We start from the raw sequence: 21,366 nt of genomic DNA on the forward strand, positions 1-21,366 counted from the left end.
TACATTTTTCAGGTTAAAACAATCTCTTCTGCTCTTACAACTCTAACTTGTAAAATTTTAACACAATACAATCTTGGTAATCCAACACATATGGGATAGGAATAGTAATGGATTAAGGAGATCATTGGATCTTGGAAAGGAAGGTGAATTCCATGGTTTAATCATTAGGAAAGAAAACATTGTTTATTTGTATGATATTAGTAAATCATCAAACTCAAATTATTCATCAATCCTTTTAAAATAATTTTCAATTGCGTTTTGACATTTTATCATCCAAGCATGCTTGAATGACAAAATGTCCAACCTTACTGGAGATATGATACATGACTCCCCTTTATCTCACCACCCTGTTTATCTTTATCTACCAAAATTTAATAGAATAAATCTGTCTTAATACATAAACCTCGCTGCAAAATTTCAGCAATTTTCAACAAAAGACAAGAGTTATTAAGATTCAAAGAGGGTGAACAAAATTGTGCCCCTCACAAAAAACTCCTGAATTTTTTTTACATTTCTTGACGTTTCAAGACCCCAAGTCCAAAAATGTAAAAATCTTGAGGGGTGATTTTTTTCACTAATTGCCATACTTTCCTTCTGTTATATATAACAGAGCAAGAAAAGTAAAAAAATTGTGTGTGTCTGTGTGTGTACACATATACACACTATGGAAATGTAAATTATTCTAAACAGAAGAGAAAAATCACTCATATGACAATAGTAAATAGATTCGACTTATTCGGCACCCCCCGATTTCACACCTTAATAAAAACATAAAGGAATTGCTAACAAAGAGTAAATTGTGTGAATTAGTTTGCTGTATAGAAATGACTGCTCCCTATAAAATTTTATTTCAAATAAAAAGCATAAAATAAGTGTCTTTTAATATCATAAAACAGCAAATATGATTAAAAGTATATTATTAGGAAACAACTACACAAATAATAGCAAGTCAATTCTGATTTTTTCTGCATGCCATTCTCTCATGTAAAACAAATTTGAACTTTTCTACTACTGAGAAGAAGAATGAACCATTCCCCACCACTAAAGCATAGCCTTATGGGTAAAAACAATTTCATGTTCAGGTACATGGTAAGAAGAAATTTTCAGAGTTTAAAGAGTTAAGATTAAGTGTTTATAACAACATTGTTCGCTGTTGTTTTGACCATTACGAACAGTCAATTTAGTTAATCTTCCGCCTTTTATTTTTTTGAATTATTCTCCCCATATAATTAATAAATTTTATCACAAAGCAAGCTATTTATCTTAATTAACCCTAATATATATATAAATTTAAAGAGAGACTGTAAGACTTCATTTGAATAAAGAGTTAGGGCTAAAAGTTCAGTTCAGATATCGAATTAAAGCTCTTATGCTGTAAATGGTGCTGTTGAAGAAAGATTTGAGAAATGTGCAATAGTTCAGATGTGATGGAGTAGCAAAGATACAATGTTAAGTCTATGGAAAGGCAAGCCACAAACATGTCAGCCACACTTGCATATCATCTAGCAATTTAGTTTTTCTTAACCATTTGAACAACCTGTTATTCACCATTTCTGCGAATTCCTGCTTTGTTTGCTAATTACATATTAATTAAAAAACATTTTTCATTTTTTTTTTTTTCAATAAATTAATTTTGTCAATATTGACCACAGCATCATCTATCGACTTTTAGCATCAATCTCTGTTTTTATTTTACTATTACTTCATGATGAGACCAAAAATTCTAACCATCCAATTCATTACATAATGCTAATTGATGGATTTCTTAACAAATCTACTAACTAAAAGAAGAATAAATTTAAACATGTGAGTGTTGGTAGGTTAAGAGTTTTATAACAGCCAATGAGATTGCCATGAAGTAGGCAGGCCAACTATACTCTAACTATAACTAACTGTTAATTCAAAATCCCACAATTTGAAGTTGGTTGCCTTTAGGAATGCCATATTGCCAGCCTGGGAGCCGTATGCAAAATTAAAATTAGCTATTGAGAGGAGCCTCATTGTACCAGAGAACAGGTGGACACAAATTACCTGCAAACAGCCCCCCAAAAAAAACACTTGCTGTACCGAAAATTTTTATGTAGAATGTCAAATTTTAAATGAGCTCATTGTATTTTAATTGAATAAAACCCAATGGTTCCTGCTAGTTGTTTGTTAAATCCACAATAAATGCAACAGGTGATTCACCAATAATTCTTTTATTTTTAAAGTAGTTGCATTATATCTCTATGTTCATTTTCCATAATGTGCTTTCATGTGAAATTTTTTGTCGATATATTTTTCAAAAATTTTTTATGGAAATTAAACTTACTAAAGTAAAATAGCAAGGTTTAAATGGCATTAAAATCAAAATTATTGGATGAGAAAGTAGCAGAATCAGCAAAAGAAAATAAGAAATAATGCATATGTTGCAAAAAAACTAAATGCTGTAAACCATCTATCTCTAAAGGAATTCTAGCTTCTAATAAAGGTCACAATGAAACTCAAAATTTGTAGTGACATTTTGAAGCAGTGTTGAATGCTTCATTATGAATAAACTTTTCATCTGTTCTGGTCTCAAGTTTTAAGTTCCTTATTCTTTTTACGAGTTTGATTTTACACAAGTCTTTTCACCAGTTTCTCATCAACTTGAATTCACTTCTTACAATAGCTAAGTATTAAAATAGTTCCATCTGTATCTAAGTATTCTTCCAAAAGTTCTTTAGTTAACTTTTGAAGCTTTAATTTCTTTACTTTTCCTATAGTTTCATTTTTATATGTCCAGACTGCACAATTAAACTACAGTCACCTACATGGGAAGCACACTTAATGAGAGAGAAACATTGGTATGTTGCCAAATTGAAAGGTTTTTCTCAATTTACAGAACAGATATTTTGGATGTTAGTGATTTTAGACAGTTTTTTTTTATTAATTAATAAATAAATTATTAATTATCTATAAGTAAGTAAATAAATGTAGTATCCAATTCATTCTAGGTGTAAAAACTAAACGTTGCATTTAAAGACATAAAATGTGCCTAAACATAAATTGCATTCAAAATATGTGAAACTAACCCCCAAAAATATGTCCAACATTCCAGCTGCATGAAACTTATGATTTGCCTACAATGTGTACAAATGTTATTTAGTGTGCCTGCATGTAAAATTCCTGTGTCTACTCATAATTAATGTAATAAATGAAGCAGAAATACAAACAATTATATTTGTTAATTTCAAGATGAATAACAACAAATATGAATAAGCAATGTTTCACTTCCAATGTACTTTAATTGGTCTAATTTAATTAAAATAATATTAAAAATTATTTTTAATAAAATAATTATTACAGTAAAGTCCCAATTATTTAATACATAGTAAACCAAGGATATCTCAGGTAATTGAAAACTCTGATAATACTGAATTTTTGGTAAATTACTACATAAACTGGATTTTAATACACTAACATACATTACTATATTGATGACATACTCTATACTTCTATATTTAATACTAGAATATAGAATTAAATACATAATTCTATATTTATTGAACATGACAAGTTTTATGAAACATTTATTTACAAAAGTATTTATTAAAGCAAATCTAAATATACAATTATGATTAAAATTTCTTTAATCTTTTGAAAATTTGGATTGTTGTAAAAAGTCAGCATAATAAATTTTTATTTAAATAGCTTGAATCGTTTGTAAAATACCATGCATTCCCTAGTCAAGTGAAATAAACTGTACTGTGCTACATGACATAAAAACTCGTTTGCAATTCACCTTGAATAATGCAGATCAATAAAATGGGTCTCAGTTAAATAAAACCCTATTGTATTATGCTTTTTCTTCACTGTATTATACTGCAAATATGTACAATATAATATGCACAAAAATACACAAACACACACATAAACTTACTTTTCATCAGATTCAATTTTCACAGGAGGAGGTGCAGCTGAACACCGAGAAGGATATTCAGGATGAGATCCAATATCTTTACCTTGTTTCCACATTTCATATCGATCTGGCTGAAAAGTTCTAACAAAAACATCCATGCTAATTTTAACACAATCTTTTCTGCACATGCACTGTAATAAAGAAATAAATAAAGAGTATTAACACATTAAGAAGTCTATAGTTTATGATTAAAAAAATATTTTTAACAACAAATACATAATTTTAAAAAACAATCAATTTTTTTAATACATTTTATAAACAGAATTCAATATCTGAATTTCTGTTATTAATCCTTTCATTATTATTTGTATCATTCTTCATTTACATTACAGTAATGTTTTAAAACACAATAAAAATTTATTATATTACAACTAGGTAGCCCAATAGTTCATTTAAATGTTAACTCACTTAAAATTAAAATTTTTTAAAAAGCAGGCAAATTTATAAAGCAAAAATTAATGAAATGACTAAAATAATTCAAATAAATTTAAATTAGATTAACTTTTGTGCGAAACAACACAAACAATTTCAATAGTTACATCGCAAAATAAAAAAAGAGTTGCAATTAATTTAAAAAATTGTAATAGAGTTCAAAAAATGCAGACAAAATTAAATAAAATAATAATAAACTAATAATTATTTTAAAAAATAATTACAAGAACTAAAACTAAATTAATACTAAATAAATTAATTAAAATAATGTGAGCCCGGGAGAGTGTCGGAGGAAGTCTGACTGCCCCTTCCAGCAACAGGTCGTTGACCTACTCACTTGTCAAGGATGGCTGTTACGTTTTGTTACGCATTACGCGAGTGGAGAGGAGGTGAGATGGGGTCGACAGGGTGAGATGGAATGAGATGGGGTTTTGTTACACAACCTCACCCCCCCTCCCACTCGATTTTGCCCTCCTACAGCCATTCTAAGACAGAGAAGCCAATAAAGTAGGGTCAAGCTCACCGCTTAACCCCCTCAGATGTTTTATTTAATATGTGGGAACTAAGGTAATAGGTGTAAAAATTAATTCACCTGTAAAGATCGCTTTCCATATTCAATCCAGCGTGGCATTCCAAAATTGGTTGATTCAGCACAATTGAAACCATGATTATAACCAGCATGATATCCATATGGAAATGTAATCATGAATTCTCCAGGTTCTTGAGTTATCTAGATCATTTAGTGTATGATTAGTCATATTTAAAATGTGTCTGTCTATTTTTGGAATATTAAACTATCAATTATAAAACTTTTCTAAATTAATTAAAACAACAATTATTACCTTATTAAATGGAATGGAGTATTGTTTTAACACTTGAGGAGAAATAAGTGTCATTTTATGTCTCAAAAATGCAGAACATGCTTGGTAACTACCAGGAAAAAATCCTATAAAACAAAAAATTTATTTATATAAGAAACATATTGATTCAAAATATGCATTATGAGAGGCAATAATAGTGGCATTGTCTGAATTAAAACATACAATTTAAGAGGGAAATCTTCTCTTTGGCAAATTATTATAGCATTGTAATAAGAAAAATAAATTTTCATTCAACTTTTCATTGAACATGTTAATTATTATTAGAATACATGAAAAATTAATTTAAAATATATACATATATTTTCTTGTTGCACTGCATTAAGAAATTCCACTATCTAATGAAAATAATAAATGATATTGAAACAATGTAATAATATAGGCTTTATAATCTCATCATCTAATGTTAATTTAGATTATTATATTCTTAAGATACATTTATAGTCACGACAACCAATTTATAATTTATTAATAATTGAAATAATCACAAATGAGGGTTTAAAGATGCTATTGTAACATAATTTATTAATCTGACAATCTTTTGATGTAATGTTTTAATTGTCTACATCAAGCATTATATTATCATTGCAAATAATTTCAAAAATTTTATTAGACTTTGTGTTTTCCATCATAAGCATAAAAATATGAAATTATTTACAACATTTTAGATTTAAACATCTAAGAAAGTGCAAGAGTTTAAGTGCAAAAAGAAATTTTACAGATTTGAATGATTCATTCAAATTTTTATTCAATTATTCAAATCATTCAATTAAATCCATCACTAGTTTTAGAAAAAGATTATCTTCTAAGGATTGAGAGCTGTCTCAGGAATCAGGCTAAAAGAATCTTTCATTTTTAAGGAAAAAGTGATTCTTCAATTATTTCAATTGATTTCAGAATATCTAATGGAAGAAAATGAAAGTTTTTACATTTCATTTACAAAGATTCTATTTACCTAAAAAAATAATTTCGATTAGAGATGAATTCATTCAAAAATAATCAACTATCTGATTATTGAAATCATTCAAAATATCTTGAATGATTCATTCACCTATTTTTAGTACATTATAACATTAAAATAAAGAAAATAATTAGCCAAAAAGTTACAAAACTCTCTTGGTCTACAATTAAAATTTTACACCAAAAATTATTTTGACCTTAAAAAGTAAATTTGCCATAATTGGGAAACACTGCTATAGACAATCAGAGAGTTTTACATCTTATGCTGTAAAAAACAGTATTAATTATGAAAGTTATTTTAATTGTGTCTTGATTTTCTCTCATTGTGGACAATTGTTAACTTTCGGTTCTTAAAACATATTTAATTCAAAATCTATCACCATATATAAATATTTTGATTAAATTCTTTACAAGATTTTTTTTTCTATTGATACTTTACTAAAACTATATCTATAGTTTGCAACATACCTGCAGCCAATCTTTCCAGACGACGTCCATGTTCAGGTGGTATGGCATACCAAGATTTTGGAGCTCCAAAATGTAAGTAATTGATACTGTAAAGATCCATATCTTCTGTATGCCAAGCAAATGTTGTCTTCCACATTCCAAAGTATAAATATGCAGTATTAACTCCTTCAATTCGAATACCATATTTTTTATTGACAAGATCCAAGATAGTATTCAGATGATTTATGTTAAAATCCTATTCACAAATTCATATAATTAATTTTATATTAAACAACTTAAATTAATATTGATAAAATTGTCAAGAGAATGAAAGTTTACATTTTGAAAAATTCACAAAAAACTTCCAAAAAACAACATATTAAAATGTTATAATAATATTATTTTCCTGAAATATGAACAGAAGGCAAAACAGAAACATTTTTATATATTGTCTTTTTAGAAGTTTTCTGTGTATTTTTGTGAATCATACCTATCTGAGACATAGCTGTATGCTGGGTTTTGCAGTAACTGTCCAATCACTGCAAAACCCAGCATACAGCTATGTCCCAGATAGAAATTAAACGATTACAGTTGTGATTCAATTACATGTCAGAAAATGCCACCAGAATACTGTTACTCCAGTATCCTATAAAAAGACTCACAGAGATCCACTGTATTCAAAATTTTCAGTCTATCTGCTATTTGGAAGTCTGAATGCTAGGCATATATTTAGTCAAAGACATTACACGCAGCTGATGGAGTTTGAAAAAGGCTGCATCATCTAGTTGTGGAAAGCAGGATGACCATTGTGCTGAACTGCTTACCATCTGGGCATTCTGACCTGACTGAGCAATTGATATGTGAATGCACATATAAGTAGTGGAAAGGCCCTAAATGCCTCAGATAGACCACCTGCAGAGATGACCAAGAGCTAAAGCAGCAGCATCCAGAGACAGATGGAAGTTTTTTACAGAACTTTCTCTCTTCCTGTACTTTTGGTGGATGACTAGCACAGGCAAATTTGCTACATGGTGACTGCTACACATCCTACCTCTAGCATTCCATCATTAGCTTTGCTTGCAATTATGCCATGATAGAAGCAGAGACTGATACTGACTAACAATGTATCATCTTTAGCAATAAATCCTGCTTCTGTTTGGGAACTGACAATCACCATGTTAGAGTGTGGAGATCACTGGTGAGTGCTTCAATTCTGCCTTTACTGTTGAATAGAACACTGCCACCACTGATGGCATGGTAGTCTAGAAAACCATCTTGTATGACAGTTGGTCCTCCCTAGTGGTGGTACAAGAGAGATTGACAGCACAGCAGGAAATCCTGCACCTTTGTGTGTCTTTTATGGCAGGGCTGGAAGCCATTTATTTTCCAGCAAAATAATGCTCACACATACTACAGCTAGGGTTTTCCAAATATGTCTCAATCACATTGCCACAATTTGTCGTCCTGTTTGGTCTTCAGATTTATCACCCATCAAGCATTTGTAGGACCAGATGAGAACAGCTTTAGCCATCTATGACAGAGATCTGGAGTAGCAGTTGCAACATGTGGGCAAATCCATTGCAGGATAGCATATAATGCCTGTATGTGTATATTCCTGATTGTATCACACATGTATCCAAACAAGAGTAAGTTCTGCAAAGTATAAAAGATTCCTTTAAATTATACCATTGTTCTACAGGAAAGTGTCCTGTTGTCATGATACTGTAGTCACTTATTACCATTGTCATTACATTTGTACTAATAAAGTTTTATTTGATTCCAATGGCTTCTGTTGGTGCATAACTTTTTTGTCAATCAGTACAGTTTCATTATAACAAAAAATTCTGCTTTATTAGAGCTAATCACCTAAATCTATTAACATAATGCCTAGATGCTGTACAATCTAAGACTGTTTACATCCTATTATGTTTAAGATACTCAACATCTCCCATTCTTCCATATGTGCAATATTTATTAAGCCTCTGAAAAAGTATATTTTTATATCATTAAAAAATGATGATTATAACACAGCATAAAAATCATGTGAGAATCATGTGTTTTACCCTTCTATAAAACTCCACCTTGGTTTTTGCACAAGTCTTGAAAGACACAAGAAAAAGGTACAAAAGAATCACCTTAATTAATAATAAGAGCCAGTTCTGACCATTTTATATCTCAAAGTCTTCTCCTCTGAAATCGTTTCCATGCTGTATATCTGGTTACAGAGAAAGTATGAATATACATGCTTTATTTTCAACATCCAAATTCTTTCTTTGGTAGAGTGGAAAGGTGCTAAAATATTTCAAATATTTTAGCATCTTTTACACACCAGCATATTTTCTTTACTAAAAGATTCTTGACTCAGCACAGTAGTAATTTTTCCATCCTGATATTTCTTTTGTGTTCCTCTAGCTTACCTTGTAGCTATTATTTTGTAGCTCTCACAAAGACTGTTAGCCTGTTTATCACCACTTAATAAAACAACATATATTCCTGCCTTGCTACTCTCTTTTCTCTTCCCCATGTCATTTCTGACTAAACCAAATAAGATATATAGTTTTCTTAGTATAATTTTTCATTTACTCCAGCTTCCTGTAGGAAGTTTTTCTCCAATTCCCTACATAATGATAAATTTTATCTATTTCTTTTTTGTATGCATTACCCTTGCTTCCTTTTATTTTAATTTTCATTAGTTTGCTAAATGCTCTCCTAATTAACTCATGATTGCAAGCTATCTTCTCCAGCATTTATAATTCCTTATCTAAAAAATTCTTTATTGATTAAAAGTTATGAATGACCTAAACACTGTCCACTTATACATTAAAAAACCCTTAGAGTCTTAATATGTAAATCAGTGCTGTAAATTGTAAGAGTTCTTCCTGTAAACCAAAATCTTAAAAATATCATCATCATCTGTATCCAGAAATCCAAGAAAGGCACTTTTGTCCAAAAGTACTAGAAAATATTATTTAATGTGAGCAAGCTTCAGATTTTTGTTTATTTTTTTTTTAAAATTGGAGTTACATAAACACTCAATATCATATTGTGAGATTTGCCAGGGTGAATATACTAGATTTATAATAAAATCCGACCACCGCTTACTGGGCTCCGACCTAGATCGGCCTCTCGAAAGTCCAGGATGGCTTCCTTAAGATTTTATTTGGACAGGAATCTATGAAGATTCTCCTGTAACAGAGATGCTTAAGAGCCCCTGTAAACTAGCTTTTCCTGACACCAGTTAACCATGAATTTAGCGGGTTAACGCACTTAAAACCTCGCAGAATAACGAGCGGGAGGGACGCGAGTAAGTTTGAAAGGTGCTGGATGGATCTGAGTCAGAGATGAATCAAAATTAACAATAACAAATATATATTTAATTTAACAAAATAAAAATGAAATACAATAAAAGAATAAATGTAACATAATACTTAGTTGGATCTTAAACTACTTTTATCTATTCCTATCCCAAGAGAGAGTTTACAATAATATTCTATGATCATGATACCTCAATATTTGATTTATCTAGACGTTTTCTATGGCACAATGTAAAATCTTTATCTTCCATTTAACAACAAACAAATATTTATGATGGGTCTTGTTTCATCTTTAACTTTATGTGGAGACTATCGATGAGCTCCTGGTCTATATTGGAGACACCTTTCTCTCGCTGAGTCTTTGCAACGGAGACGTATAGCGGACTCCTAACTATATTGCAGAACCCAAAATGACTTTCTCTTGCAACGAAAGTTTTCAGCAAACTCCCCAATTTGGGCACACAATTTACTAATATTCTTGACGTTTACCCAATCATAACCTTTCAATCTTACATCATTTGGGGAATAAACAAAGGGGTAAAACACTTGACGTCAACAAGTTAGATCGACGATAACGATCTCAAAAACGGAACCTAGCTTCCTTTCTGTCGGAAGGGGGTAGAATCCTCTCCTTCCCAAATTTATACATTTTCAAAAATATCTGGTCCTTTCAAAAATGAATAAATATAATAATTTAGTTCAGAAATCGTGTAGCAACTATCTGTATAAAAATTAGGACCTTTTATGTTCAATTTTAACAGTTACTATGCAAAGGGGGCAAAATGACATCACGATGTTATCAGTCATCACATACTTCTAGCTTTAACACGTTTTGTCAACTAGAAATATTCTAATAAATATTTTTAAAAAATAAATTTTTAAATTGAATTAAATATATTAATTTTAACCTTAAAGAAATATAAGGGGGAGAACAGGGGGCTTATGGATCTCACAATATTATCCAGAAAAACTGGTTTATTGCTAACACCTTTGATTATTTAAATGATTTTCATCAGGCTATAATCAACTGGAAACTAAGTTCTAAAAGAACACAACTTTTACAGATACAAAAATTGATAATGTTAAAAGATTTATACATATATTAGAATGTTAACAATTTTCAAAAAATATTTCTATAAAACTTTATATGATTAGGCATATGTTGATTGATAAGGAGTGAAGGTAATTCATTCTATGTAGAACAACATGGAATTAAAAAAAATTGAAGGTTTTCTTTTTTAGAAATTTATAAGTCCACTAGGAGATCTAGTTGTATCAAATCATCGAAGTGCAACGAGTATATCCAATGCCAAGAATTCATGTTTTGAAATCCCATAACTTGAAGCTGGTATTATATTCTGTATGATAAATAATCCCCCATTTTTTTTTATTTGGTCAACTTTTGTTTATATATATTTGCTTTATGTTTGTTTTTAAATTTTTAATCATACTATTATACATTCTACAATTATATTTCTGAAAATTGTTAACATTCTAATTCCTGTTCTAATTATCAATTTTTGTATTTGTAAAAGCTGTTTTATCATATGTTCAATTTGTATTCTTTTAGAACTTATAGTTTTCCACCTAACTGTAGCCTGATAAAGATCACTTAAATGGTTATCAATTTTGGTGATTGACTATTTATCCAATTTTTTTACAAGATTTGTCACAACAGTTAGACACAGAAGACAACTTTTACTCTTTATGTTATCCTTTATTAAAATCAAAATGCACTTTGATTTCAAATCTTGTAAAAAAAAATTGGATAGAATAGCCAATCACCAAAATCAATAATGGATTCCGCTAGATACAAAGCAAACAATATCAACTTTTAAATGATCAAAAAATCTGTTTTGTTGGATTAATAATGGTGTTGAGTGTTTTATATATATATATACATAGTATATACATACACACACACATTCTGTTATCCAGTTAGTTCATTGTGCTTTTTGAGATTGGAGTTATTTTCATTACTTATAAAACATATAATAAAACTAAGCTATAAAGATATAATACAGGTAATACAGCTATTTCTTTTTTAGTCATAAAAAACATTTTATAAAAATTGTTGTTTAGTAAATGTTACTGTTAATTTGTTTTGAATAAATTCATTTTTGATAGCTTTGATCTACATCTGTCCCTTAATATTTTTCTAATTAGTCTTTTTCACACTTAAGAAAATAATCTTTAGTCTAAATTTTTACTTTTAAAAATCATTATGATATTTCTTCCACCACTGCAATTTTAATGTATTTCATATACACTGGTATCTAAAATCCAAGTGAGGAAGTAATTTTGAATGAAAAAGTAAATAAATTGTTTATTTAGCAGACATTAAGAATATATACACTAAATGTAAAATTTAGCACATTAAATCTATTTCCACAACTGAAATTTGCAAACCTGTTTAACAACATCAAAATTTAGTGGTTAAATTAAGTCAGGAGAAAATGACATGATGATGATGTTTTAAATGTTTTTTTGTAAATGAAATTCAATAATAATGATTTATATATATTCACTTTCATCTATAAAGACAGAACACTTAAGGAAACTGGAAGTAGATCACATTCAAGTTTGTAATCACAATATGATTCAAATAAAAATCATTTTTTAAGTAGAAAATTAAAAAAAGCTACAATATGAAAACTGGACAGTGAATGCAAAAATACCAAAGTAGCTCATAATTTAAAAATTTTTTCAATTCAGAACAAGGTTATAAAAATTAACTTCTCAACTGAAAGTATAACTATTTTTTTACATTTCAGAAATTCCATTGTAATATTCTTTAGTATAATGAAATTAAATTCTTCAAACTTCCAAACCAATTAAAACTAAAGCTCACAATTTTAACACACACTATACTGTTAATTCTTAATTTTAATTATACTTCTAATTTATGTAAAGTTTACATTAAATAGTAAATAGATAATAATGAAAATATTTTTTTTAATAGTAATTTTAACCAATTTATTTTCCAAAAGTGTAAAAAAACATGTTAAAATAAATTCTGACGTTTAAACAAGTTTACACATTTAGATATTTTATAAGTTATAACTTTAAAAATTAAAACCAATATCAATCTCCATAAACCATAATTCCTAAAACTACTACTTTAAGGAGACACCATTAAAAAGAAAAAACAAAATGCACACATCAATTCCATTAACATTACATTGAGCCACAAATCATTCTAAAGTTCATGGATATTTATTGATTTTCTACAATGCCAGGAGGCTTAAAAAACACTCAGGATTCTGTGTAGTATGTTTTTGATAATTTCTCCATTAAAACAGTTGTTTTAGGAATTTAATAACTTATGTAAACTTTCTATGCAAATGATATTAAAAAAATTTTTAATAACCTCAACATCTTCATCATATAATGAACCAGAAATATCAGCACCATATATTGGTGAATTATAAGTAATATTCTTCCAATACTTTCTTTCTAAATCATCATAATCAAAGTGAGGTGGAGTAGCATATCTGCAAATGTTTTATTAAAACATTAGTAATTTTCAATTAATACAAAATTCTGTAATATGAATAACAAAAAATCATAAAACATTAATTCCATAATTATTATAGATATAAATATAAAATGATTTATTGACTTAAATAGAGAAAGTTTTCTTCAAAAGAAAAAATAATGATAAAAATCAATGTTTTAGAATTAACTTATAAAATTAATTTTAACAAGATTATTCTAATCAATACATACTTAAAATAAAGCCATTAAAAAAGTTCTTAAATTTCCAATGTATGTAGTTTTTTCTTTTTTAATTTTTATTAATAATTACAGACATTAATACAAGTAGACAGTTTTAATTCTTTCTTACTATAGCTAATATGTCTGAAAGAGAAGTTTTTGTTCTTGTAACAAATTATATTTACTTTACAAAATTTATCATAATAATTTTAAAAATAGATAGTGGTATTATTAAAGTATTTTTAAAAATTATCAAATAAGTTGGTAAGACTGAATCACAATTTATATTTTTGTTTGACACAATAATATTTATCTATTCATCAAAGATAATTTCAGAAATCTTTATAACTAGCAATAAATTCAGTGTGTCAGATAAAAACATGAGGCACAAACTAAACTTCACATATTTTATATCTTAAATATGAATGTGGTTTATAATAAATATTTTTACAGAAATAGATGAAAAATTGAAAAGAAAAATTATGATATATGAAAGAAAAAAAATTATTTGATTTTATTTATTATGGTTAAATTAAGCAACGATAAAATTAAAACACATTGTAATCATCAATTCAAAATATCACCAAAACACAATTCAATTAATATGATGTACTGTACAAAGAATATTTGATTTAAAAAATATTTATTTAAAGCATTTTAATCGTTTAAAGTGAATAATTTAAGAATCATCAAAATAATAATTTTTTTTCTAAAATTAGTAATGAAGTGCAAAGCCAATACCTTTCACTTTCAGCTAATTTCTTAAATTCTTGAACAGTCATTGCCTTTTTTTGAATATTATATTGTTGATACATGCCCTGACGACCAGTAACAACTTGAGATATTGGAGCTGGAATAACTAATTCAATATCATCATAACCGCTTCTTCGAGGACACCATTCTTTCGGTGGAATAATCTGTAATTATTTATTTATTTATATTTTTAAAAATTAAATTTTTAACTATTAATAAAAAATTATTCGTTAATTATGCAAAAGTAAGTAATTTTTCAAATATCATAGTCTGTCCAAAACTATAAAAGAAAGTTTTTTAAAAATAATCTCAAAGAAAAAATTGGGAATTATTAAGGTTATATATTAAATATATTCATCAAATGAAAATAACATAGTGTGAAAACTGAAGAAAAGATTTATCAACAATTTATGTAAATAAGAAATTGTGTTTCAACAGTATCAAACACAAGATTATTATTAGGATTATATTAACAAACAAATTGACTGATTACTAATTAAATCAGAATTAAAACAAATAATTAAGTATACATTACAGAAGAAATGGAAGTAGAAGAAGCATCAGGTAAGTTGAAAAGGTTATACACTAAACATTCAAGAATAAACAGCATCATCATTAAACATTCTGCTAAAATGTAGACTACTGTATGGGATCATTCAAATATGATATCATCAATTTTAAGTTCTTTTTTGATCACCTATCACCACCTGTCACATTTCGTCACCAATTTTTAGACACTCCCATGCTGATGTCATGCTTGATCTGCAACCCCAATATTAAAATTAAACAGATCTACAGTACATTTGTTCATTCATATTTCCTGCCAAGGCAAGGCTAATTTTAAAAACAGGAAATAGAAAAAAAAAAGTGAAATTCAGAAAAGAGTCTGATGACATCATACAAAGTAACTCCTAGACTAAAGTTAATATGTTACATACCAATATATCTGTCAGCAATTACTTTATCTGTAAAGCTTAAATTGTTGCCATTATCCTTTCATATTGAAAGTTCTACTAGAGGATTTCTCACAGAGCCTATTTAAGTGAGAACTTGCTATGCAATCAATTGATCAAAATATTTCTGTATAATGATATTGGTAAAAAAAATTATTTTAAATATGAAAATTTTTCTAAATCTTTAGATCATCATCATTAAACTAATACTCCCCCGCCCTATCACAAAATTTGTACATATCCCCATCCCAGTAAAGACATCATATTTAATTGGCCCCTAAAAGCAGAATTAACAAATAAGTTTGGGATATTAATAATCATAGGGCCACAGAGATCCATTAATTAATTAGAGAAATTATGGTTGTCAATTCTTGAATTATATTCGTATGACATCGGAGTCCAAAGGTTATTGAAAAAATTTGCCCAAATTATATTATTTCATATTGAAAGTATTTCACTGATAAAATCATTCCAGATATATTTCTCAGAATGTAAAAATAAAATCTTAAACATCTTAATAAAATCATCATTTGTTTACTTAATGATATTTAGATAACTAATGTATTACAAACAATTTTTTCTCCATTTTTGAATATGATAGGCTGGCTTTCTGAGTTCATTTTTCAGGATCTCATATATGGATGAATCAATGAAGAACTAAACAGTGTTACAAAATGCTTTCAAAATAAAAAAAAATCTTCCTTTTACTAAAAGATTCTGGCACAAATATGGTAACTGGTATATGGTATTACTGATGATGGTTTATAATTACAGTTGTTTCCTATACATATTACAGCTTTCAATAAATGGTATCCACTGATACCACAGCACACACATTGCTTTCTCCTGTATGGTCATCATTTTGGATCTGGCACTGTGACCATCTAGCAGCAAAACAAGCCATACTAAAACTGTATACATAAAAAACTGAGCTGCTCTATGATTTGATATAGTATAACTTCCTAAATTGTTTGATTTATTTATAATTCATTAATAAAATGTGCTGAATCATTTGTAAACACCCTACATCTAAATATTGTAATTTCTGCATATTGTAGTATCTGAATATAAAATATTCAGATATTACAATATGCAGAACTGGTGGGCAACATGGAAACAATAGTAGTTTGAATGTGTTGAAATCACTGAATACTAGTACAGTTGGTCATAAGTTCATCCTCACCAAGGACCATAAATAAAATAAAATAAGACAAGATAAAAGAAATTAAGTTATAATTATGAAAAAAAATATATATTCTTTTCTAGATATGGTAGAACAGCAATTATATGAATGTGAATCCATAAATTTCAATCAGCCTTCAATCAGAGATCTTAAACACATACAATTCTCTGTATTTCTGAAAATTAAAATATTTCTTTTAAATCCTAATATTTCCAGGCCTTCCAGCTCATCTTCAGGACTGTGGAGAGCTGTGGAGTTAGCAGACCAAATCCTGACTCCAACATAAAATTTTAGTATGTCCAACTCTTATTCCTTCCTCTAAATAATAATTTAAAATATACTTTGGTAAATTAATCCAGAAAGCCATTTCATCATTACTGAGTTAATCATCATCTACTTTTAAAGCATTTTTTTAAGTGAATCACTGAAACTGAAAGCATTTTTCTTTCCAGTGAGTTTTTCATTATCACCACTATCACTTTTATCTTCAACCACACATTGACACAAAATGTTTTCCACCTGTAGTTAAAGAATTCAAAAACACTAGAGTTAACCCAGATCTTTTTAACTGTTTTATATGAGATTTTTGACATTAAAAATTTAGAATTAGCTAACATAGAACATATTTGAATATAAATTTCTAAAAATAAAACCAAGAATAATTAGTGATATGCAAAGAAAAATCATGAAGTAAGGGAACCATCATAAAATAAAATCATGCATTACAAGAGGCTCCTATAGTGCAAGAAAGGAGCTTGATATAAAATACATTAAAAAAAAAAAAAAGGAGTCAGAGTCAGTCCATTTTTACCAACTCTGAATCCTCTAGAAATGAATTTATTCTGATTCCAATTGCATGACTCTGACTTTACAGTCTTGTTCAAGAGTATCTCTCAAGATGAGCTAGGAAGTTTACATATCTATAAATTGACCTATTATACAAAATATAAAATTCACTTCATGTATATATAACTTGGTAAATTTATAATAGTTTTGTTTTTATAATATGCTAATAACCTTACCTTTGCCAGACCAGCTTTATGAGCTCCTTTAGATTCCATATATTCAATATATTTTGGAAAATCCTTCATCTCTTCCAAATTTGGTTGAAAAACCATAATCCGAGGAATCCCAGAACTAGTAACATTTGGATAACTCATGATTTCCTTAAATAATAATACATATGTGATTATATAACAAAACTATTTATATATAATAGAAAATATGTGTATATTAATTATATTTAAGAATAAATTATTGAATAAATAAAAATTTGTATTTATATAAGTAAAGCCCTGATGTTCATATGTAGATTTGCAAATGTGATTAACAATTTTGTTTCATTTAAATTAATTCGATTTTACTTTTACTCCCAATTCAGCTTCATCATTAGTGTCCTGTAGTTTCAGATAACACTTTGAATATATTGATGATGACGACAATGACAGAAGAAAGCAATTATCCATTTAAATGTGAGATCCACTAATATTAACTATACAGAGTGTACAAAATCTAAATACATTCTAATCTGGATATCCTTATATTTGAAACATTAAAACTAAAATTTCAAATCCTTGGGAAGAGAAAGCAATTAAAAGCTTAATCTTGTTAAACTTTAAATAATGAAAACTTTAATTTGAACACATTTTTAATAATTTAGGCATGTATACTCAAACAATTCCACCATATACCCTGACATTATGCATAATCTTGTTATAATGTATATACAGTAGATAATCACTTTTTTTTATAAAAATAAAGTTTGAAAGTTGTTTATATTTTACAGGACCGGATATTGCAGATCATAAAATGTAGATAATGTAAATTTTTAGCTTCTGTTTCAATTTTTTCTAGTCAAGAATAAAGAAACTTTCTTCTTAGAATTACATTTAATTATAAGTATAAACATCTATAAATCTGATTTTAGATTAAAGCCAAATTACACTGGGATATATTAATGCTACTAATTACTAATTAAATGTTAAATAATTTGGCCTAGAGGTAGACATTAGGCACCATCTCTTATTAAATTAAATTTATCAAGCAATGGCACCTAGTGCCTATCTCTAAGCCAAACTACTTGACATTTAATTACTAATTAGCAGTGGCATGCCATCATTGGAAGCCGTGGAAGTGCCACTTCCCTTGTATTTTAATATAAATGCATATTGCACAATTATTTTCATATTTGAACGTACTTTGAATTACTTAATGCTGTATAATAAAATATTAATTTTATGTATTTTATTACAGATTTCTGTACATGTCAAAAACAATGATAAGATGGCTATTGTATAATATTCGAATCTAAATTCGTGTAAGCATATTCCCAATGGAAGCACTGTATTTTCGAATACGGGACAGCTTCCAGGGCAAAAATATTTGAATGGTGTAAAGCAGCCAATTTACAGGCATTGGCACATGCGCTTTACAGAGCACCAACCTCTGGTGGTTTAGCCGGTGGATGCTACACACCAAAATATCGTATAATGCTTCCAATGATTCTATCCCTTAGCCACTGGTAGGGAGCTATTTGACTAAGTGAATTGTTTTAAGATTTAAAACCTAAAGAATATTCAATGTTATTTTATATACGTTTCTTTGCAAAGTTATAATTAAATATAATTTTCTTTTAATTACAATTATGTTGACAAATTTTCAGACATAAAATCTTTAGAATTTTTATCACTTTTAGATGTTAATAATTTTAAATATTATGAAAAACAATTTTCTCAAGTGAGTTTTAATTCTTTAAATTAAAATTTTATGGAAAATTTTTTGATTTATCTAAATCATGTAGTGAATTGCAATACAGTATTTATATTCGTGTCCAGACTACATTGGCAAGTAACTCTTAGACATAAAAAGTATTATAATTAATTACGATCCGAACTAAGACGTACTAAAAGAATTATATGATTTAATATTTTTTATGGTACCATCTACCAGTGGATCTGTCGAGTGCAGTTTTTCAACCACGAAGCAAATTCATACATTGGCCAGGAACACTTGCTCAGTCAGAGGAAAAATTGTCGTCGCTAGCGTTGCTTTCGATAGAAAAAGAGCTTTCAAATATGTTGATGGAGTCCACGACCAGCGACTTTTATGATAAAGTAATTAAAGACTTTGTGGGAAAAAAATCGCCAAATAGAGTTAGTTTATAAAAAATTAAAAAAACAATTTTTCTATTATTGTTTGTATCATATAAATTTGTGTTATGTATGTATTATTTGTATTTTAAAACTAAAATAAATAAATTGTTTATTTTTGTCATTTACGCTATTTGTTTAAAATTTTTATGGAAAAGTGAAGTTCCGGACAGGTCTGAACCGTCACGAAAGATGCGAAAAACAATTAATTTAGAGAAAAATTTATTAGTTTAAAAAAACATAGGAAAAAGTCGTTTGTAATAGGACTACAAGGCAGAAACCATAAATCGCGGAAGGAAGTCATCCTATGATCAGTGGAAGATCGAATTCATCTTCGATTTTGACTTTTCTCGTGCTCCAGGTAAGAATCTCGTTACATTTAGTAACGAGGGACCAACCACTCGGGAAGCATAATTGAGGGAGAACGACCAATCAAAATGGACGAAAGAAAGAATGGAGATTGATATAATCCCCGACAATTGAGGACACCTCGCACTCGGTTAACATTCCGAATAACTAAAATGCCGTGTCTCAACGCGCAAAAAAAGCAGTTTCTTGTCTATTGTGCTCAACCTGTAACCCATGCCACTTCGGACTTAGACCGCCAACAATCGAAGTCTCCCCGTGCCTTACAGACTTGTCAATGCCACTGTCCCGGGACCACCTTCCATCGACAATCAAAGAACCACATCGATGCCCGGGATGTCCCAACAGCTGATTATCCTAAAGCAATCTATTTTGTACATAGTGTATGTTTATTTTATGTTAGATACTTGTCATACACCATGACGCACTTACGAATGGACCCTAGACCATCACTAACACGCAATTAACTGATTGCCCCTGAAAGTCGACTACTTACAAAAACACAGCTTCCCTCTCATCAAATGTCATGGCACGCCATTGGTAATTAGTAGTATTAATATAGCCCAATGTAATTCAACAATCATTTGGCTTTATATTAAATTAATTGTTGATAGCTAATCTGTATGATTTATGAGTTAAATTCTAAGAGAGAGTCTGCTAAAATTATTTTTACTTAATGTTTCAATTGTAAAAATCAAATGTAGAAATGATGTAAATCTATCTGTGAAGCCAATTTAAACCATAAACAGGAATCTCTTATTTTTTTCTAAATGGAATTAAGGGAGAGCAGTGATCTGTTGCCAGTGGAAATTGTATTCAATAGACATTTGCAGAAAGCTTGCGTATAAACAATTATTAACATTTCTAATTGTAATTACAGAAGAGTTCCACAAACTCAACTTAACGTGGACTGAGAAGGTGACAAATTATGATATAATGAAAATAATGAATTTTACAGCATAACAATGATACTAGTCTAAATGATAAAATTTGTATAAAGATAAAGATATTATAGGTAAAAATTTGTGTATGTATTAACTATGTGAAATCGGGGGGTGCCGAATAAGTCGGAAACCCACTCGATTGTCACCAATGTGTGAAATCTCGGGGAGGTAAGAGGGAGTCGTACCTCTTTTTCCCGTGACTCACTTGTCAAGGATGGCTGTTACGTCGACGGCGCGTTACGCGTTACGCGAGTGGAGGAGGAGGAAGGATGGGGTCGACGATAAGGCGAAGCCGACAGTCAAGAAAGACACCATTTTATAACAAAAACA

General features: G+C 28.8%; 1 protein-coding gene across 2 annotated transcripts in view; it reads right to left on the reverse strand.

Annotated features, from left to right (window-relative positions):
• The window catches only part of LOC136984475 (lysine-specific demethylase 4A-like), a 53,392-nt gene extending 35,621 nt beyond the window's left edge, over positions 1-17,771 (reverse strand). Inside the window, exons 1-7 of one of the 2 annotated variants that reach the window (XM_067281474.1) lie at positions 17,600-17,771; positions 14,430-14,605; positions 13,342-13,465; positions 6,679-6,913; positions 5,215-5,318; positions 4,965-5,102; positions 3,902-4,071 (exon numbers count right to left, since the gene is read on the reverse strand). In XM_067281474.1, the coding sequence (XP_067137575.1) occupies positions 3,902-4,071; positions 4,965-5,102; positions 5,215-5,318; positions 6,679-6,913; positions 13,342-13,465; positions 14,430-14,605; positions 17,600-17,737 (1,085 nt within the window). In that variant the 5' untranslated portion in view covers positions 17,738-17,771. The remainder of the gene's footprint in view (positions 1-3,901; positions 4,072-4,964; positions 5,103-5,214; positions 5,319-6,678; positions 6,914-13,341; positions 13,466-14,429; positions 14,606-17,599) is intronic. The other variant, XM_067281473.1, reaches the window with a different exon arrangement.
• Between the last annotated feature and the right edge of the window lie 3,595 nt (positions 17,772-21,366).

The sequence above is a fragment of the Centruroides vittatus genome, unplaced genomic scaffold (assembly GCF_030686945.1).
Source record: "Centruroides vittatus isolate TY-2023 unplaced genomic scaffold, ASM3068694v2 contig_920, whole genome shotgun sequence".
NCBI classification, from domain to species: Eukaryota; Metazoa; Arthropoda; class Arachnida; order Scorpiones; family Buthidae; genus Centruroides; species Centruroides vittatus.